This window comes from Meles meles, chromosome 2 (genome assembly GCF_922984935.1).
Source record: "Meles meles chromosome 2, mMelMel3.1 paternal haplotype, whole genome shotgun sequence".
Taxonomy (NCBI): domain Eukaryota; kingdom Metazoa; phylum Chordata; class Mammalia; order Carnivora; family Mustelidae; genus Meles; species Meles meles.
Genome location: NC_060067.1, coordinates 122,870,627 through 122,893,526, shown reverse-complemented (window position 1 = coordinate 122,893,526; position 22,900 = coordinate 122,870,627). Strand labels below are relative to the sequence as shown.

At 36.6% G+C, this 22,900-nt stretch overlaps 1 protein-coding gene across 9 annotated transcripts in view; it reads right to left on the bottom strand.

Moving 5' to 3' along the window:
* Positions 1-294: 294 nt before the first annotated feature.
* Positions 295-22,900, bottom strand: part of MAPK10 (mitogen-activated protein kinase 10) — a 321,579-nt gene continuing 298,973 nt past the window's right edge. For 8 of the 9 annotated variants that reach the window (XM_045997787.1, XM_045997788.1, XM_045997786.1 and 5 more), the window contains 3 exons: positions 20,406-20,469; positions 18,605-18,682; positions 295-5,327 (listed from right to left, as the gene is read on the bottom strand). In XM_045997787.1, the coding sequence (XP_045853743.1) occupies positions 5,185-5,327; positions 18,605-18,682; positions 20,406-20,469 (285 nt within the window). In that variant the 3' untranslated portion in view covers positions 295-5,184. Of the gene's footprint in view, positions 5,333-18,604; positions 18,683-20,405; positions 20,470-22,900 lie in introns of all 9 variants that reach the window. The other variant, XM_045997795.1, reaches the window with a different exon arrangement.

Here is a 22,900-nt window from a genome sequence, read left to right as displayed (position 1 = left end):
TATGGTAGCTAACTGAACATAATAATTTTTAAAATGTAATATAAAAAAAAGAATTCTGATAAATTAGCCTGAGGATATTTAGTCCTGTTGTACTCATCTAATCCTTACAGAAAATGATTTCCCCCTTCAATGATTTTATACATACCTTAAAGAAACTTACCAAATTGCATATATACAACTACTATCTGCAGATAGAAATGGAGGTCATTTTTAGGAGAAACGGGTCTCAAATGACAACATAGGCTTCTGGTCACATGCATATTATACACTCTTTACCCATAGTGAGAAGGTAGGTCATTCCTTGTTTCTTATTTATTCCCTGGTATAATCAAACCATACTATGAAATCATGTGATATGCTTCAGAGCTCCTGTCAGGACATGAAACCCAAGACAACGAGCAGCACAATAACCATTGTCAACAGGCAAACTCCAACAAAGTCTGGATTTGCATTTGGTTTTATGTTGAGGGAAGCAGATTCGCTCTGGTTTTTAATAATTCATAAGAAACAGAAATCACAATGTATGAGTCAGCATCCACCTACAAAGAGTCCAAAAAATCCAAAGGTCTCCCCCCACTCACCCTCTTGTTCCACCGACATTTTGAAAATAAAGGGAAAAAACAGGAAAAAGAGAATGTGAAGGAACACAGATATGATTTAAATAATTTCAAAGCCTTATTAAACATCACTGAGATTGCATTTGATCCATCAGGCTGACTTTCACTTCTCACCACTAAGACCTTGCAAGGAAACTGGACATGCATGGTTTTGCCTTCCAGGGTTGACTTAGAACTATAAGGGTGAGGTGTATATGAATGTGGGTGTGCTTTAAGTCCATTTTATAAACACTGACACAGGACAATTCTTATCATTGGTAATAGTCTTTGAGTCCAATCATGCAGAATAACAGGCATGTGCAAGTTAGGTCTTGTTGCAAGATAAACATGGCAAGGTGAACAGTTTAATGCTAGACAAGGGTTGGGAGATTTGTGTTCATTAGAATATACTGGCCATTGGTCCCACATAATCATAAATTAGATACACAGGAGTCCACATACAAACAGAGGCCTTCCATTTCAACTTGACTGACCAAGGAAATGGGTCAGAGTGAACCCATTTCAGACAAAGAACTGTCTAAGTGCCAAAACAAGTAACAAAATCTTGTATTTTAGTCACATGGAAAATGACTAATATAATTATTTACATTGCAACTTGTTTGTTTGTTTGTTTTACAGAAAGGAGTATCCCTGCTAGGTTTAATTTTATCTGTAGAAAATGTAGGACTCACAATTAAATTGTTGCGGGGAGCCTGTGGGTAGGGAGTGGGGTCCCTCTTCAGACCCAAAGTGACTGGGATCGAAGATTGCTGGGACAGTATCATTCCTTTCTCTGAGCTGTAGAAGATAAATTCTTCAGCAAAGCAGGCTGACAACATTCTTTATGGAGCATAATGTTTTTAAGATTTCGATTGTCATATGTTAAGAGAATTAAAAGAAGTAGATTTTGTAGAATTTAGACTTTGCGATGACTATTTAAAATTTAAAAGTCGGTTTTGCTAATTTTTCCCCTGGCAGGTCATAAAAGGATTGATGGAGTCGCATCTCATCTATTCCACTTATTCCCTTTGTCAAGGCCTATTTCTTGATCTACCAGTCAGCTACTATCAGTATCCTTAAGTCATATTTTCTTATCATGGTAGCAGATTGAACAAAAACTGTTGCCTTGGCCTTCAATTAAATAGTTTACTCCCGTTGGAGGGAATCAGCCAGGACTGGGTCCACCTCAAGTATACATTCCTACAAAGCTCAGTCATCAGAGTCTTGAAGATGCAAGATTATTAGCGGTTCTTATTCCACAAGAAGAAATTTGGTCGTAAGGCCAATGCATCTCTTTTTTAAAATGAACACACTGACCGAAAAACAAATCGACACATCAAAGTGGTGGTGGTTTTACCAAGCTCTCCCAACAATTTAATTCCTGCATGCATATGGGCACACAGCCATTTCTCCTACAAAAGACTACAGAACATATCATTAAGGATCATTAAACCATCCCTATAGAAGTGAGCCAAGGTTAGGCCTCTCAGACTGTCAACCTCACATTACCAAATGAACCCCAACCACAGGCAGGACCTTCCTTCTCCCAGGAATATAGTTCCAGGTGACTTGACACTTCCAAGTCTGAAAAGCAAGAAGTCCTTTGGAATTAACAGGTGACTTTATAGGAAATACTTATTTTTTAAAGAAAAGGCTCACTGTAGAACCTAATACATTCCGAGAATTTGATAATAACAGAATCACCTCCTGAAAATCTGTATTATAATAAAGTGGACCCAAGATGGTGAAGGGCTGGTGAGCTTTTGAAATGATGATCCTCCTGTTGTCTAATTACCTATTGGCTTTGATTACCTGGTACCATTAATCCTATAAGTAGCAAGAAGCCAAATTCTTCATTTGTACATGAGATTTCAATCTGAAGGATTTATTGCATTTTTTCTTGGCCATAAGGGTGATGTGGCTAAAGGTAACTGGCACCCAAGGGCCATACAGCAGGAGAGATCAATCAGACTAGCAGAGTTTAGGGAAGGTGGGCATAGCAGGGGAGCATTGCCTGGTTCTCGTTTGGCTTAATCTGAGTGAAAAGAAATCACCACTTCTGCACCCATGAAAAATAGTCTAACTGTCAAGCACTTCTAAGATGCTGGCTGGAGGGCTCCTTCAGGCTTTTAATATCATTTTGTGGCTGATGAAATTACCTTTGCGACTTACTTTCTTTCAAACAGTTGCCTGTTCCCTGCACTTAATCCCATGTTCTAGAAAGTCAGGCGTAGAGAGGACACAGTCATAGCAAGAGAAAAATACAGAGAAAGGAGGTAAAGGATGAGGGAATCAGAGAACTTTTAAAAAGTGGAGGATGGGAAGTGTGACAGAGGAGAGAGAGAGCGAGCCCATGTGAATGCGAAGGTACTTTAAAAATCAGGTCATCCGCAATATTAACCAAAAAGATTGGCAGCAAGAGAAAGAAGCTGGGCCACTTTCATTCCAGGGGACAAGCTGCACAAGCTAATGTGGTTTTTTTCTCCCCATTTTACACAAATGACCTCTTGTCACGCATCCTACTGTGAAGCAATCTCATAAACAGCAGCATTGCTCACATGGTGATGCTGGGGGTTGGCTCTATTGCTTGAAAGAGACAGAGCTTCCCTATTGTTGTATTTAAGGCAGTTTTCAGAGCACGGCATTCTTGTTTGCCCTATTTTTGAAGGGATTCCATTCGCCAGTCATAGCCACTCATCAACCTTCCTTTTCATGTGTTTCACTTCTTCTTCAGGTGAAGTACCACCACCACGTCGGCGAGCACCAAAATGGTCAGAGTGCAAAGAGCTGTGATGGGCACTTCACCGAAGTGAGCAAGAAGGGAAGCCTCCCCCTGGCCCCTGTTATTGCTGAGAAGTCTCCCTGGGATTGCCTTGTATATAACCAAGATGTTTCACAGTGCCTTCTCAAGTGCTCGGGAGAGCACTTTCATTTGATTTGAACTAAATTCAGGTGATTTCGCTAAACATTGACACAAATGCTTCATGGCTTTTGAGACAGACTCATATTGCTAAAGCTATTTAGCAGCAGTAACTTATGGGGAGAGTTATTGCTGTCACATCAACTGCAGTACAAAACTCAGATGATCAGCCCTTCTTGAATTGTCTGAATTTATGAAAATAAATAAACATGAAACATCAGCCATAGTAAGGAGTCAGGGAAACCCCCGAGGAATAGAAATGTCTGTGGAAATGTTTTCCAATGCTGACCTGAGGATCACCCCTTTGTTTTGGGTTTGTTTGTTTTTAAGAAATTTATATATATATATATATATATATATATATATATATATATATATTATTCCAGAAGAGGAAACTAACATTTCTTAAAACCGTGCAGGGTATAAACCTGGGAAGTAGCACACTTACGGAAAACACAACCCACAGTCAGAAAATAGTCTATGTAGGTTCATTTCCTGTTAAGGACATCATCCAGAGGCAACTCCACTCTGTTACAGGGAGGGATTTTTTTTTACCATCAGATATGGACTCTGTAACCCTGCCTCTCCACCTGCCATGCCCTTTCCAGTTGGGACACATAATTTGTAAATGACAAATGGGGTCTACTGTCTAAAACATGGATGCCGGTGTCTCCTGGTGTCTGGGTAATAATCTCCTGGAGGTCTTCCTCACCGTAATGCTATGCTCGAGTCTCTCCTACCTGCTCACTGTCAGAGAAAAGACTGTCAGCTTTTCTTCCCACCTTCCTTCTAAAGGCCAAACCGTTTAGTACCTGGAAACTGTCACTCCCTCCCGCCCCCACACTGTACATAAGCATCACATATGTTCTTTCTACAAATTGGTATACAGGTGCCATTTAATCAGTTCAGATTTGGAAGCTACATCTTCAAGGGTCCAAGAGAGCTCATTCCCCCCATATTTTCCCCCTTTACATGTTTTCTTATAAGACATACAGCTTAATCAATTAACAAACTAAATAGCTTATATACTGGCAATATATTACAGATGGGTTTATGGCAGAGTAATAGATCACATGAAATGGACCATGTGGTACCCCAGTGCATGACATCTTGGTAGAGCCCTGAGGACACTGACAGTAGCGTCTCTAAGTAAGTAGTGCTGTATGAATACAGACACATGCGGATCTGTATCTACATCCATCTGACTAGGCCAAAAGGAGCAGGTAGATGCAAGATAGAGACACACACATGCTGGATGGGGCCACTGCACACCTTGTCATGCCATTTGAAAGGGCAGTTACAGGTTGCTGGTTTTGCAGCCATTAAAATTACACTTTATGGAAAAGGCTTTTCTAATTGTGTTTGAGTTGCTTTCTGTAGGAAGCATCATTGGAGGAAGACCAAAGCAAGAGCAACTAGAAGTTAAATATACATTTAGCTTAGCTGCAATACAGAACTCCGGAGAAGAAGCAGGCTGAAAGATTGGTTTCAATTTTAGGCTCGGATTCTCTCCCTTGCCATTTTCTTAGAGGTGTGTGTGTGTGTGTGTGTGTGTGTGTGTGTGTGTGTCTGCATGTGTGTGTGCGCGTGCATGTGTGTGTGTGTGTCTGTGTGTGTTCCATCACATCATCTCCTGAAGAACGCTGGGTTTCGCAGGCAGGCGGCTAGTCACCTGCAACAACCCAGGGGTCCTGCTGAAGCTTCCAGGCTGCTGTCAGTGTCAGATGCCAGGGTCTGGTCGGTGGACATGGAGGAGATGTCATTGACGGACGAAGATGGAGGGAGACTCTCGCTGCTGTTCACTGCTGCACCTGTGCTAAGAAAATGAAGACCAACATGACTAAATCTGGAACTCAACCCAACTTCATGCGACTCAAGATGCAGGCCTGGGCAAATACAAGAGGTGATGTTTAGTCCATCACTCATTCAACAAGCCTTTTAAGAACAACTAATCCAGGGCACTATGTTAGATCGTGAAAATCGAAATATAACAAGACAGAGTCCCTAGTCACAAGTTATTCTACCTTGCAAACCACCTGTAATGCCCTTAAAAGAAAACAAAGGCAGGCAAACAAAAAATAAAAAACCCAGTCACCCCTCCCACCTCCAATATTGTCATATAATTAGCCTGAGTGAGGCCAAAGCATTTGCATTTTTTAAAAGCGCCTAGATGCTGTCTAGTCAAAGGTTGGGAAGACCACAGTCCTATTGAGAAGGAAGGTGAGCAAGACCTTCTATTTTTTATTTTTTTAAAGGTTTTATTTATTTATTTGACAGAGAGAGATCACAAGTAGGCAGAGAGGCAGGCAGAGCGGGGCGGGAAGCAGACTCCCTGCTGAGCAGAGATCCGGATGTGGGGTTTGGTCCCAGGACCCCGAGATCATGACCTGAGCTGAAGGCAAAGGCTTTAACCCACTGAGCCACCCAGGAAGCAAGACCTTTTAATGTAACAGTCTGAACCTGGATGTTTTAGTGCAGGGCTTTATAAAACAAACACATGTAAGGGTCCTATTCCAAAAATATGGGCTGAGCAGAAATCACAATTACTTGGAGACTACAGCTCTTGAGAAATGAAGGCATATTAAGTAAATATTATTATAGTCATTAATGTGATATCAAACTTAAAATCCATATAGCTAAGTAGGACTTTCAGTGAAAGTTACTATAAACTAAATACAAAATAATAATAATAATAATAATAACAATAATAATAACAACAACAACAACAATAATAGAAGAAGAAGCCAGAGCACTTTTTTTTTAAAGTAGGCTCCACGCTAGAGCACACTTTCTGATTGTGTGTTTACTTTCTAGCTCGCTTGCTTACCTGGTGATCTACAAACAAAAGTTCTGAATTATCAAATTAATTTGAAAAAGTATTTTATTTATCTGCTCTGTGGGAGTATAAAGATTTTGAAACTCTGAGAAGAAACTTGCTCAGGGTAATCACTCAGTAATACTTGCTGAGTTAGGTCTTTGAGAACTACAAAGGAGAGATAAGCCAGAGGCATTATAAAATATAATTAACCATAACACCCTGGAAACAGTTTACTTTTCCTCTTTATATATTCTTTATATGTAAGCAATCCAGGTGGTAAAATGCATGCCTTGTGAAATAGCTTGTGATTAAAAATATCTATAGTATAAATAATCTAATAAAATCAGAGATGAAGAATTCTCACTAAAATGTTATCTCTTTTGAGCAAATATAGTGTGCAAAATATATCTGGTGAAAAAATAACAAATTAAAAATAAGTTACAGTAGTGTTATCATAAAGATCTAATAAATCAGAAAAAAAATCTATAAACTTCTATGACTCAACACCAAAAAAGCAATCTGATTAAAAATATGTGCAGAGGACCTGAATAGACATTTTTCCAAAGAAGACATACAGATGGCCAGCAGACCTATGAAAAGATGCTCCACATCATCACAGAAGTGCAAATTAAAACCAAAAAGACACATCACCTGACCCTTGTAAGATTGGCCAGCATAAAAAAAAAAAGGAAGAAGAAATAACAAGTGTTGATGAGAATGTGGAGAAAAATGAACACTTATGTACTGTTGATGAGAATATAAATTGGTACAGCCACTGTGTAAAAATGCTATGGAGGTTCCTCAAAAAATTAAAAAGATAGAAATATCATATAATCCAATAATTTCATTACCGAGTATTTACCCAAAGGAAACAACACTAATTTGAAAAGATATATGTACCCCTATGTTTATTACAATATTATTTACCATAACCAAGATATGAAAGCAACCTATGTGTCCATTGATAGATAAATGGATAAGGAATATGTGGTATTTACATATACATCAATATGGTATGGTATGGAGGTATGAGGTATTTATATATACTATATATAGTAGGTATATGTATTATATATATAAATACAGTATGTGTGGAATACATGGTATTTATATATACATATAAAATATATGTAATGGAATATTGCACAGCCATTAAAAAGGATGAGATCGTGCCATTTGGAACAACATGGATGGACTTAGAGGTTATTATGCAAAGTGAAATAAGGCAGACTGAGAAAGACAGACCATACTATTTCACTCATATGTGGAATCAAAAAAACAAAACAAGTGCATAAACAAACAAACAAAAAGCAAAATCAGACCTATAAACACAGAGAACAAACTGATGGTTGCCAGAGGGCAGAAATAAAGATCTATGAAGTGGAGAGGTTAAAATAATTTCTTTGCTCTTTGGGTAGACATCTCTTCCCTATGGAAAAAATGTGATGAAAATATGACAAAATGTGGAGAGGACCCATACACATAAGCTAAGAAAAATCATATGTATTTTGTAAGTGTTTTAAAATTTTATTTGTTGATTATAAACATATTTATATAAATTATGGAGAATCTGAAAGAATAAAAAAGACAATAGGCACTGATCCTCAAATAAATAATAACTGCTAAACTTTGGGTGTATGTCTCTCTAGTGTTTTTGCTATGAAGTTTTTCTAATTGTGATCATTTAGTATATATTATTTTGTATTCTTGTATTATTTTATATACAAAAAAGATTATGCGTTTTTCATGTTCTTTAAACACTAAAAAGTATGAATATCTCCTAATCTTAAATGTCTCTAGACTATTAAAGCTCTTGTTTTCTTCTTCCTGTAAATAGTCTTATTATCAGAACAATGTGTAATGTAAAGGTTCCCTGGCTTCAATTTATTCCAACTTTACTTAATTGTATCCTTTATAGATATGGTGCAGAGCTAGTTCATTTCTTCTCCTGACGTATACTAGTAAATTTCATATACTGGGAGACAACATTTGACTTCCTTACATAGCCCAAGTGTCCAGGTCTGCCCTTCACTCCACAATTTGGATTAAATTATACTGATACAAAAATCCTATGTGTTTTCATAAACTTTGGTCAGTAATAATTTAGCATCACTTTGAGTGACTGCTCAGAATCTTCAGTTTTCCACATCCTTATTAAAGCGTAGAGATTAAAACTAGACACAAGTCTCAAACAATTGTGGGCTGACAGAATGCGATGGCTTTGCTCATACATCCATTCATCTCTTGGATGACATATCCTCATACTATGCACGGCTTTAAAATTATGATACTGGAATAAAATCTTTAAAAAAAAAATGAGGGGCACCTGGGTGGCTCAGTGGGTTAAAGCCTCTGCCTTTGGCTCAGGTCATGATCTTAGGGTCCTGGGATCAAGCCCCGCATCCCGCTCTCTGCTCGGCAGGGAGCCTGCTTCACTCTCTCTCTGCCTGCCTCTCTGCCTACTTGTGATCTCTCTCTCTGTCAAATAAATAAATAAAATCTTTAAAATTATGATACTGGGATGCCTAGGTGGCTCAGTTGGTTAAGCAACTGCCTTCAGCTCTGGTCATGATCCTGGAGTCCCTGGATGAAGTCCCACGTCAGGCTCTCTGCTCAGCGGGGCATCTGCTTTTCCCTCTGATCCTACCCACTCTTGTGCTCTCTCTCTCATCCTTTATCTCTTAAATAAATAAAATCTTTTAAAAAATTTAAAAAATAAAAATAAAATTATGATACTATCATTTAGATTTAGTTTTTACTTAAAAGATGAAATATTGCCTATGTATCATTTTGTAACAGCTTTATTGAGATGTAATTCACAAATTTAATTTGTATAATTCATTCACTTCTAGGATATTCACAAAGTTGTGTAACCATTATCACAATCAGTTTTGTGAGATTTTCATCACTCCAACAGCACTCTATTTCTTACTTATCCACCAGCCATAGGCAATGACTAATGCACTTTCTGTCTATAAAGCTGCCTGTTCTGGACTTACTTTATAAACGGAATCGTACATGATCTTTTGTGACTGGCTTCTTTCACATAGCACATTGTTTTCAAGGTTCATTCATACTGTAGCATGTAGCAATACTTTATCCCTTTTTACTCCTGAATAATGTTCCACTGTATGGGTATCTCCCTTTTGTTTACCTATTTACTAGTTGATGGGCATTTGACAGACATTTAAGCTGTTCTTATTTTTGACTTTTATGAATAATGTTGTTATGAACTTTCATGTACAAGTTTTTCTTTCTCTTGGGTAAATACCCAAAAAGTGGAGTCGGCAAATCGCAGAGTAGCTATGTTTAACATTTGAGGAATAAAGTGACTACACCAGTTTACACTCCTACCAGTTTTCTCTTACCCTCTCCAGAACTCCTGATCATCTCTTTTATTGTGGCCATCCTAGAGTATGTTAAATGGTATTTCATTGTGGTTTTATTTGTATTTGCCTAATGGCTAATGATGTTGGGTATCTTTTCATGTGCCTGTTGGCCATTGAAAAAATGTCAATTCAGATCCTATTGTCATTTTTTAATTGTGTTATTTTCTTCTTATTATTGAATTGCAAGAGTTCTTTATGTATTTAGGATACAAGTCTCTCATTACACAAGATTTTCAAATGTTTTCCTCCTATCCTATGGATTGTCTTTTCACTTTCTTGATGGTGTCTTTTGAAGCACACGTATTTTTAATTGTGATGAAGTTGAATTTACCTATTTTTTTCCTTTTGCCATTGTGCTTTTAGTGTCATATCTAAGAAATCATTTCCTAAGTCAAGATCATGAAAATTTACTCCTATGTTTTCCTGTAAGAGTTTTAGAATTTTAGCTTTTACACTTCACTCTATGATCCATTTTTAATCCATTCTTATGTACCAAATGAAGCAGGAGTTCAACTTCATTCTTTTGCATGTGGATATCTAGCTGTCCTAGTACCATTCATTGAAAAGACAATTCTTTGCATGGGGTTGTCTTGAAATCCTTGCAACAAATCAATAGACCATAAACATAAGGGACTCTCAATTTTATTTTTATATGTATACGTATAGGCAAATAACACACTGTTGTGAGCACTGCAGCTTTGCAGTAAATTTTGAAATCAGGAAGTGTGAATCCTCTAAATTTGTGGGGTTTTTTTTCAAGATTATTTTGGCTATTCTGTATCCCCTGTATTTCCATGTGAGTTTTAAGAACAGACTATCAATTTCAGCAAAGAAAAAGGCAGCTGTGACTGATGGATATTGTGTTTAATCTGTAGATCAATTTGAAGAGTACTGTCATCAAAACAACGTTAAATCTAATCAGTGAATAGATGGAATGTCTTTTCATTATTTAGGTCTAATTTCTTTCAACAATGTTCTGTAGTTTTCAGAGTAGAGGGTTTGCACCTTTTTTTGTTAAATTTGTATTTTATTCTTTTTGATGCACCATACCCCGTGCTCCATCATTGCTAATATACAGAATTACAACTGACTGAATAAATAGGAAATCTCAGTGTCGATGGATCGGAGACCAAATGGATCAAATGACGACATATACATCTGATGACTGTTACAATCAAACTGCCCATGTTAACGAGGAAGATTTTGGTTAGTGTGCTTTATTTAAATTGTGACAAAATCATCAGTTTGAAGTTTTAAAATTAAATTTTGGTTTAATACAAAAAAAACTATTTAAAAGTATCTCTACATAATAGTGCTGGTCTTCCCTTGAGCTAAGGTTTTTCTCCTTTTCTGGCTGAAGTTGGTTATGTGGACATGATCTGATTGTCACAGTTAAAGTTGAATATTGACTCAAGAGTGAGATAGAAACTAGCTGAGACAAGGCTCCCTTCTAAGAACACAATTTGATTTTTACAAATCAACAGAAACCTACAACAATGGCAGCTAGAAAACTGATACAAAGAACACTGAGGACATTTTCCCAGAAAAACAAATTTACATCTATAAATAATACTGAATGGAGGCAGCAAAACTGAAAGTAGTGCTTAATAAGCTCTTCATATGGAAGGGATCATACTGCAGATTATGCTTATAAACTGCACAGCACTCCCACTGCACCTATTTTAATAAGCAGCGTATTGTCAACACACTTGTGAAACATTCTAGGTGTTATGCCATGTAAGTCATCTCATTATTACACAGAGTTTCACTACATGATTACCTCATGTTTGTTTCCCTTGCTTCTTCTTACCTCTTTTCATCAAACTTCTTCACTTCTCCTATCTTCCTCAATCTCTACTGTCCAGCACAGGATAAGTAACCAGTTTAACAAAGCACTGAGTCTCTTTTGTGTGTACTCCTCTAGATAGGTTTTGTGAGGGAAAGCAAGTTTTTCCCTTCTATGAAACTAGTGAAACTGCTAACCTATTTTTGGCTGAAGGAAATCATTTTGTTAGCATTGTCTTTATTCTCCCTTTGTTCACCCGCTGGCTATCTTCTATAATGGGATGGTCCTGCCTTTATTGTATCAATGTTGAAAGCAAATTACAGTTAGTATTCAATTATTCAAAGTTCAGAATCTTTATCAGCTGTATTTCTATGGTTTCAAAAAGACTGTTGTTCCTAATTTTTATAGCACAGATTCATTAAGAAAGATCTTTTCTTCTAATGTTTCCCCTATAAAATTCCTATTACAACTGCCTGTTGTATGAGAGTGGGTCCTCTCTGAAAAGTGCTATGATGGTGCGATCACATGTACAGTCTAGCAGTGTGCTAGAGCTGGATTCAGTGGCTTCTGGGAGCCAAGTATGAGCATCAGCGTCTCTTTCCAACTCTGCCTTCACTGGTGTCACAGCAGCAGCTTGAAATTGGTCACAATAAGGATAATTAAACCATAGAAATTAGCAAATGCCATTAACCAGTCCTTTAAAAAAGAAGGCTGTAAAACATCAACCAATCCCTCACTCTTGCATAAAAAACTTTGCTTCTGTATGACTGCTTCCATTCCACTATAACAAATACCCTCTTGATTGCAGCCACTCTGGCTTTGTTGGATGGTCCTTTCAGGTCTCTTTTTATGTGGGTAATAAATAAACTTTGTAAACCATAAAACCAAGCACAAATAGAAGAATCAAGACATGGACCTTGGCTTCAAATTGTTAATTTACTGCCAAACAGTCTATGAAAATCCCTTAAATTGAATGGAACTGACTTGAATTTGATTATAACGTCCACTTACCCAGGATACCCTAGCAGTGTGATAAATACGCCTTCCTTCTATATTTTTTTCAGAGACCAGTAGAGAAATGCATTTTTAAAAATTTGCCATCAATAAAGCATTAAAATTTTTGTCACTAAAAATGCTATTAAATGCTATAAATTTGTCACTAAAAATGCTAATAAAAGTAACCGAAGGGGCGCCTGGGTGGCTCAGTGGGTTAAGCCGCTGCCTTCGGCTCAGGTCATGATCTCAGGGTCCTGGGATCGAGTCCCGCATCGGGCTCTCTGCTCAGCAGCAAGCCTGCTTCCCTCTCTCTCTCTCTGCCTGCCTCTCTGTCTACTTGTGATCTCTCTCTGTCAAATAAATAAATAAAATCTTAAAAAAAAAAAAGTAACCGAAAATAGTAATAGGGTTGCAAATGAGGAACAGTAGGTTACTTTCAACTCTATGTGACCAAAAAAAAAAAAAAAAAGCTTTCATGAAAAGACATTATGCTAATGAAATTTTCTAAACATATTTCTATACATATTTCTATATGTAGCCAAAAGATATTAAGTATTTCAGGGAAAATGTTCTGCCTTTTTTTTTTTTAAGATTTTATTTATTTATTTGCCACAGAGAAAGAGTGGGAGAAAAAGAGAGAGAGAGAGAGAGCACAAGCAGAGGGAGTGACAGAAAGAGAAGCAGTTTCCCCACCAATCAGGGAGACCAAAGCAGGACTTGATCGCAGGACCCCAGGATCATGACCCAGGCCGAAGGCAGATGCTTAGCCAGGCAAGCTACGCAGGCGTCCCAAAATGTTCAGCTTTTTAAAAGGAAATTATTTTCCTGACCCATTCACATACAAAAAATAGACACAGAGAAATAGAAGAAATACTAAAATTTAAAAAAAAAATCACTGAGATATATTCCCTTCTTTTTATGCATCATCTTGACTCTCAACTTGTTTGGGGCTAAGATTTTTAAATAAAAAATAGTAACTACTGGACTAGATCATTGACTCTGATTTTTAATGGCACACTGCCATAGCATATGGAGTATGGTGAGTCGTGGTGGTGGTGGTGGGGGGTGTTGTCTATTAAAGTCACCTAGAAAATTTTATCTGCCATTGAGAGACTCTGAAAAATCTCTACCCATCCTGATACTAAGCATCTTTATTTTGGTGAGTCATTGTTATTTATGGGAGGCTTACTTCTTGGATGGAACAGGGGTGGTGAACAGGCTAAGAAATTTTGGATAGATGCCCTCCTATATTTGTTCTAGTTTTAATATTTTATAACAAATGCTTTAGAAGAAAATTAATTTCTATACTTGGACTACTTTTCCCTTAGCAGTCTTTACAAATCAATTCAGAAAGCAAGCAGCCATGTTATTCTTGGAAATAAATCACTATGCAAATGAAATCAGATAGGAGAAGGGAGTACAATTATTTATTTAGAAACATATCTGAAGTTAAGATTTATTTCTTATTGATATACAATTCCATCAATAAATTTCAAACCTATATATTGTTCTGCAAATGCACACTTAACTTCCTATTTATATTTTAAAGGTATCACTAAAACATGAATTTGGGTATTAGAACAATTTGTCACTAGAAACTGCTTTAACTTATTCTCTTGCTGTCAGGTTCCCAGGGTTGCCATGACTTAATAATAAGGAAGTCTATGTTGTAATATCACTTCATCCCAGCTCTTCACAAAATAAAATATGATATGAAAACAGTAATGATGAAAGCTGAATACAATGAAGAATGCAAAAAAGCTGACTTTTCAAGTTTTCTTAGTAATTGCTTTTTTCCCAGCACCGTCTACTGCATATATATGTATTATGTGTGCGTGCACATGTGCACATGTGTGTGTGCGCACACACACACACACACACACACACACAGTGGTATGTCCATAAAAAATCAACAATTGGCTTTCCAGGGAGAAAAAAATGGCCCTGATTTGTAGAGTCAGCCAATTTCTATATCTAAAATCCTGCATGGTGGATTCCAAGCTACTAAAACAAGGTGAAAAAACTTAAGAGTTGGGAGGGTTATAGACAACTGGCTCTCAGGAGCTAGTAGTCAGCCCCTGCATAAAGGTGTCCTATGCTTCACATACAAACACATACAACACATCACATCATACATCATTATATCATGTGATACATAGTATATGTATGATTTCTCAAAATTAAGCCATGAATATTCTTCTTTCAAGTCAGGTAGTGAAAAGACTGAACCCACATCATTTTAACTACAAACTGATTAAGCCAGTCAACTATAGTTTAGGGCACATGTACAAGGTAGGTATTTCATGACAGTTATAGGTAGCTATAATGGTTAAAAAAAATGGCTCAGCCTTCTCACTTGTACATAGGTCCTAAGAGGCATATTTTCAGTGGCATGTTAATCATTAACACAATAAACAAGACCACAAAAAATTTAGGAATATGCATTTTCCAGAATAAATAAATAACCGAATAACCACCTGAAAGCAAACCTTTACATACTTGATACTTGACTCATGTCTCTTTATGGCAACCAATAGGGCAAATAAACACTTCTTGGCATAAGAGCATATTGAATTGCATACTGTATGAAAGCTAAGATCCTGTTTTGAATTCCGTCTTTGGAATAGCACCAAGAAACATGGTAAAGGAAGACCTGAGCAGCAATTTTCAAATTAATAAGTATTTATCAAGCTACTATTATATGCAAGGCACAATACTTAGGCACTGCATGGCACACAAGGATGGATACATACAGTCTTTCTTCTCAGTTGAATTTATAATCAATAAGAGGTTATAAAACACTATTTAAAATATAGGGACTAGTAGAACCGGTAAGAAGGAACTATCTTATTCTTTGAGAAATATGAAAAGTCATTTAGGACAGATATGAAAAATATTTTGGGAAATGGTAGAACTTGATAAGAGAACGATTTAGAATGGGCAGCTTTCTAAAAGGCAGGGGTCCAATAAAGTAAAATAGTGGTATATAGGACCCTACAATAGGTGTAATGCGAAAGGTGGAGAAACTGGGCATATATTAAGAGGGCATCAATGTCAGGGAAGGGTTAGTAGGCTTAAACCGTACACAACGCAAAGCCACTGGAGTGCACTTATCAGTGACATTTCCAGACTTCTAGTCTTGAAAGATCAACTTAGGTAGAGACTAAAGTCACAAAGATTACTTCAGGAAAACTTTAATCATAGTGGTGTTAATGGGAAAGATTGGTAGCGATTAGATATAAGACATCCAGCAAGCAGAATTTTTAGGATATAAAAAGTGACTGTCAGAGATAATATAAGTATGGAGTAAAAGGTCAGTCAGGGTTTCAGACTGGGAGGCTGAGAAAATAGAGCTTCCATTAATAAATGGGAAAAATGAGAGAAAAATTTACTCCTGGGGGGGGGTTGGTGAATCTAAATGGAATGATATGTTTGATCTTAAATAAATTGAATCTGAATTGGCAACAATTTCATACACCCTGGCCCAATGTTTTAATTATCTAAGACTAGGTTATATTTATCATTAAATGATTAAGTAGAATGGCTTTATTTTCCAGCCCCTCCAGAAATAACAAACTGTTATATAAACTAGTCTTTGGTTTTATTCACCTTAAATGTATTTCTTACAAACTTAAGGGTTTACTTGGTCAAGACTTTGGCCCCCTATTCAGAGGACACAGTTGTATATGTGATTAACTTTAGATACTATTCAGAATATCCAACATGTGGGATTAGGGAGGAAAATGACTATGCAACCTTTTAATATCACACACTTGAGCCTTTTGTAAAATGCCCACCTAATGGTCGTTTGACTGTTTTGTGGAACATAACCTTGTTTGACTTAATATACATAACTGATTAGAAGCTAGATGTTTTACAGCACTGCAAACCTGTAAAAAACTAATGAACTATCATTTATTTTTTTCTGCCTGGTAGAAAAAATAACCACAGAGATAGGTTTGGTTGTCCTGCAGGACATTTGTAATTTTTGTTTTAATTTGGTGATCTTATTTCAGTAATCCTCTTTTTCTCACAGACCACATAAATCCTAATTACTCATATCTTCATTAAACTACCTTTGCCAATTGGCCATTTCCCTCATAAATGAGTTAAAGGAAATTTCTACATGTACTCACTTTCTTTTTGTATAAGAATTATGGTTTTAATGATTAAAGACTTATGCCTTGATTATATACAAACTGCATTCCCTTACCAAATATTTAGAAAGTTCTTTGTATGGCAGACCACACATCCCATCCCTTTAATGAATAATTAATCTCACTTGTACCATCCTCAGTCTCTTTTTGCCTTCCCTAAACTGTACAGTTGGCATAAAATGAGTCATGAGAATAGGATTTTTGTGGAAGTGTTGTGGAAGTATTGAAAAGAAAATTGTGGATTTTATGTCATCACAGATGAACTGCTGTGGAGACCTGGTTGGGGCTGAGGGAAAAAGGAAGAGGAAACAAGCAGAAGTTGGGATGTCCTGAAGTGGTTGGTATGATCCCAAGCTCTCTGAAAAAAGGAAAGAATAGATACCTTGACTTAAAGATGAATAGAAGAGTCCTTGCAAAAAAATTGGTCTAGTCCTAACCTGAGCTCCTAAGTCACCTTCACTGGATCTTATATTTTGACTTTTTTTTTTTTTTTTTTTTTTTGGTATTTTGACTGCTTAATGATTAGAGTAAAACATGTTCTGGTCATTATGGAAATTCTTAAAACAAGGAGCCTTTCTGCCTTAGCAGGTGGTGTCTTGAGGCTGTTAGATTTGGTCTTTGGGTTCCTTAATCAGCAGCAGACAGAACATGCAGAAAAGTTTGGTATGACTTTTACAGACCTGTATAAATCTGGATGCAGAATGAATGAGCAGGGTGGGCAGACAACCCCAGTGATTGCCTTCGCCTTCTTTGAGGGAAAGAAAGACTTGTAATAGAATTGGGCTTGATTCAAATGAGAAAAACATGTCATAACTGAATTGTATCTGTTTGGGCATTATAGTGATTTGGGTGCAAACCAGTTATTTAAAGAGTAGTATCAGTATGAAGAATTGATTAATTCATCCTACATTTTTTTTCCTGAAACAATTTAAAGTGCACGAGAAAAATATTTTTATCAAAGGTAGGGCACCAAATCCATTTTCCTCTAAACAACTAATCATTTGCAGTCTACATTCTTGCCAGCATGAGTTGAGTGTAGTTTAAAGCTAGAGATAAGCTATCACACTTTCTAATACTTTATATATATATATATATATATATTTTTACATTTAGAACATAGGTCTTAGGAAAAATATATTAGCATTGGGTGTAAGTAAATTATCTCAAGTAATCCTAAAGCACATTATTAGGATCAGCAAAATATGTACAGTTTATATACAAATGTGTGTTTGATTCTGTAGATGGCGAACTGAGAGATTTTCCATGCTGATTTTAATCAGAACCCATATTAGCAGATGCTTTAACTACTGTCACATCAGCCTTGGGAAGAGCTGCAACACTGGAGTGACTGAGGAAAGGGGCTTTGGCTGGAGGGATTCCTGACCTCTACACTGATGTGGTAGAGCGCATGATGGCTGTGTTTTGATGAGGAGCAGTTATCCGTTAACCAGCCCACGTTAACATTTCTTCAAGATACACCTTATCTTAAAATAATTCTGAAAGAACTCTTCTGCTAGTCATCATAATCAGAATTAGAATGAATGCCACACTAAATATCAAAAGGAATGGGGTGAAAATCACTAGAGAGGACTCATGGGCGGCTCAGTGGGTTAAGCATCTGCCTTCAGCTGAGGTCATGATCCCAGGGTCCTGGTATCCAGACTGCAGTGGGCTCCTTGCTCAGCAGGGAGCCTGCTTCTCCCTCTGCCTGCTGCTCCCCCTGCTTGTGCTCTCGCTGTCCCTGACAAATAAATAAAATCTTAAAAAAAAAAAAAAGGAAAGTCACGAGACAGAAATAATCACGAGATATTAGTTCACATGCTCTATTAGCAATGTTATTGGCTGCGATTCCTCCTCAAGGCCAAAAAAAAAAAAAAAAAAACCCAAAAAAAAAAAAAAAACCCAAGTACTGGTTTATTACTTATTCACTGAGAGTGAGTACCTGAAGGAGAAGGTTGTCCTTTTACAACACCGTTTTTAGTCTTTTCTTCTGAATTCATTACTTCTTTGTAGATAAGTTCTGTAAGAAACAAATAACAGTGCCATAAAAAACAAATTTCTTTTTAATACGCAGGATAAACTTACTAGTTGATGACAAATAATAACATTTTGATGCATTAACTGCAAATCAATTGGGATTCTTTTACTCTTCTATTTCTACATTTTCTTATAATATCACAGAACCTGGCAAAACTAAGTGCTCAATAAAGCATTTGACCAAACAAATGTGTGAAGAATACACATTTTACTTGGTTCTGAATTCTTTGGGGAATTTCTAATGCCATCTAACTTTATCTCTTAAGAACTTTATTTAATGGCTCGGTTTTGAGCTTCCGTATTTCTTCTATATTCACTCCCTAAGACATACACCCTCCTGACTTTAAACTACTGCTTCCCAATAATTTTCCAACTCTTTCTTCATTTTTCATTTTTTGCTTGACTCAAATCTTGGGTTTGTAAAACCAAACTTGGTTAAACCCAACATTATAACAATTATTGCATTTTATTCCCAAACTGGCAACCATGTCTAGCTTTTTCTTTGCTAGAGTTAAACATTTATATCTTCTTTCTTTTAATTTTCCCCTTTTAACTAAAACTCAGTGCTACTTACTCTTGCTTGGCAACAGGTTGCAATTTATATAATCATTGTCTTTACAAGTATTTCTTTTTCCAGTTTCCAATTTAGTCCATATTCATCCTCAAGTGATATTTATATCCTAGTAGCTACTTACACACAAACCCTTAAGAGTAACTTCTGGTCCTTATTAGACCAAATCAAGTCTTTTCTGTCTATCATTTAGCAATTTTATTTACTTTGGTCCACTATTTGTATGAACACATACAAACAGAAGATGTTCATTTTTCCATATTCTCCAACAGACCCCTTGACTAGAGAAATCTCTTTGCTATCGTTATAAAACTTTTTGACCATTTCTACCCTTTGTTTTCCCTGTATGTGCCTATACTGGTATTTTCCTGTTTTTCCTCCCCAACTTATAGTGATTAATTCCTTCAAAGCAGCTAAAATATTTCTTTTCTTCAGATATTCCATTTATATTCCTCCTCATTTTAACCTAATGGTTTGTTATGATCTGCATTTAGTTTTTCATATTTATTCTACTCTGTAGTTATTTATATTAGTTTAACAATTCTTCACAGTTTCTGGTTTATTTCATCCTGAGTGTAATCTTGACCATATATTATGTGCTTGGAAGAATTCTGGTGAAAAAAATGAACTAATGTGTTTATTCATTATTTTCTTACTTTGAAGGATAAATAAACCATTTAGATATATATTTTTTCTATTTAAATTTTCAAGTCCTATAAATGAAGTCCATGAATTCATATATTAACTATCTTATCTTATATATTAACTATCTTGTATTTTCTAATGTCTAAGGCTATCTTAGACATAATTTTGTTTATTTTATGTGATAATTTTAGGTACAAACATGGAATGTGTCCTTCTGAAATTTTGAATTGAAGCCTGCCCTCCACCATGACAAATACTTTGACAATCGGTACTATCTTAAAATGTGTTAGTAATTAATTCCTTTCATTCTTGAGTAAATGCAATATTGTTATTAGTATGAAAAGATAGATAAAGTTTTGAGAGCTTTCAAATTGGTATAAGGATAGTGATTATGAAAGAATCTGTTACTAAATTGCTTTAAAGGGAGATGCCTCAAAGATGATTTCTGAGTTTCAATAAAACAAAATGTATACTTAAGTGGTAGAGTCACCTTTCCATTCTTCAATGGTGTGTTCTCTTTCATCCAATTGTTTGTCATAAATCTGAGGTGGAGGCTGCAGATAAAAACAAACAATAAACTTTGTGTAATAACTCAAATATAAGCAAACTCTTCCAGCATGTGGGACTCCCTTGCTATTCATTGATTTGGGGGATGATCACATAAATTACGGTTAATTGCAGTAGTGCAGAAGTTAAAATTCCCTGCAGACTTATGAAGGGCTCATTTATGTGCTGATATATATTATTGACCAAATACATGCTTATATTTACTGCAGCAGAATTCAGACTGAGAGCTCAGTTCCCAAATCTGATTCAGAACCCAAGTCTAAGCAACTAACAGCTTGCCCTTAAAAAGCAAACAAGATATTTGCTTACAAAGACTCAGAAGCTATTCCCCCCATTCACTTCCTCGATAACAGAACCGGACCAAAACTATTTCCCACTAATAAGTTTTGTTCCACTTTTGGACCCTCCTGAAGAAGAGTCTTTGACTCCTCTCAACAAGACCACAGTACAAGTTCTTAGTATAAAGACAGATTTAGATCTAATCTACCTTTTTTGTGTGTGAAGCATCATAAAATACCTTTATTTTATATTTAAATGATATTTTCCCCCCTCAGACTGAAGACTGTGCCAGTTATCTACTGAAGTGGTTCACCGTAAACCCTGAAGGCCACTTGGGAGACATGAAATCACATGGCTTTCAGTCTGACTTATGGAGTCAGCATTCCTCTGCTATAAAGAGTTCAGAGATGGAAAAGTAGAGATTTTTCATCAATCCAGCTGCCTTCCAGGAAGGAGGGTCTCAGATAGATTCCCTGACTTCTTCCTGATGAAGAGGAATAGATCTCCTGATAGAAGAGATCTATCATGATGACCTAAGGTAGGTCTACTTAAGACCAAGTGACATGGAACGAAAAAAAATAATCTCTTGGAAAATATATCACCATGAAGTAGATAGAGAAGGGGCTGAGGAGCTCCACTGGCTAGCAATGGATTGAATGAAAGAAGAGCTACCAATTTCGGGTGCCAAAGATAGGGCACCCTACAGTTCATCCTGTCTTACATTCCAAAAGCAAAAATTGTTGTAAGAAACTAAAAGAATTACTCAGTAAAGTGACTCAGGCCTATGAGGACATGCATCCCTCAAAAATGAGGGATGCTCGTTTATCATAGGAAGGCTTTGGACAAGACTCTCAGAGATAGGTCCTGCCTTCTACTGATGATTGTTGGCCATCAGCATCTCCTTACTACTATAGTAGCCCTTCTTTACGACATTTAGAACCTCTGACCTGAAACAGGACAAACATATTCATTCTAGCCCTGATATGCTGGGGCAGCCTCCCATATTACAGAGGTAATTGGGTATGAAAATAGAAAACTTTTCCCAGTTGGGGTGGGGCAACTTAGCACAACACTGAATTTTTTGAGAAATAACTACTGATGCGGCCAGACATTCCTTTAACACCTGGAATTGCTACTGAGTCAAAAGGCTTTAAACCAGCTACTGTGATTCACATGTGGCTGGCTGAGTAGTCTTTACTGAAAGAACTAAGCAAAATGAGACCCCACCCTACCCCATGACACCAGTGAGAACACAGAAACACTGACTACATAATGGTGGGGGACTGGAAGATGAGACACTGCCTTTAGGACCTGACTAAGGCAGAAGCTTCTAATCCAAACTATAAAGGATTCCCAAAGTAAAGGAATATTATGATGTAATGAGTAAATCAGTAAAATAAAGTGGGTTTTGTTGTTGTTGTTTGTTTTGTTTTAATTTGTGAAACTGTCGTCTAAGTAGGCTAATGCAAAGCCAAATTCTGGTTATGTAAAGACACTTTGCCAAGGGCATGTTTCCTGCTTTGCCTTCTTGCACATGTTTATTGTTGTATGCCAGACACAGCATGCATAAGCTCTCAGATGTCCCCAGAGCTCTATGCCTTGTTGATGCCTCTTTCTTCTTCTAAAGATAGACTCAGCTTGGGATCCTATGTGGTTGACTTCTCCATGGGGTGGATTTTTCCATTCAAGTTTCAAAATTGAACATGGCTCAGAGTACAGTTTCTGCCAAAGTGCATAAATGCCATTTTCTCTTCGCAACAAAACTATTTTGAGAGAGGCTTTCCTTGGATCTTCATCTTATAGCTGTTGGTAATGCATAAACATGAAGTACATAGAATCTAGCCATGAACAAACTACAGAGAAAAAGTACTGAGCCCAAGATTTTTCCTTTCAAAAAACCAATAGGGCTATAAGACATACTTGCTTTATAAGTATGCCTGAAAGAGCTACATGTTCAGAGTTCTGTTTTATTTTATTTTGTTTTAAGGAAAGGATGTAAACGCCTGCAGCGGAAGGGTACATTCACCTAAAGATGTCTCCACATAATAATATAAAAGAAGAATCGACCAATAATTTAAAGAAAGTAATGTCCTATTCAAACATACATATATATGTGCTTGGACAGTGATCATTAAATGC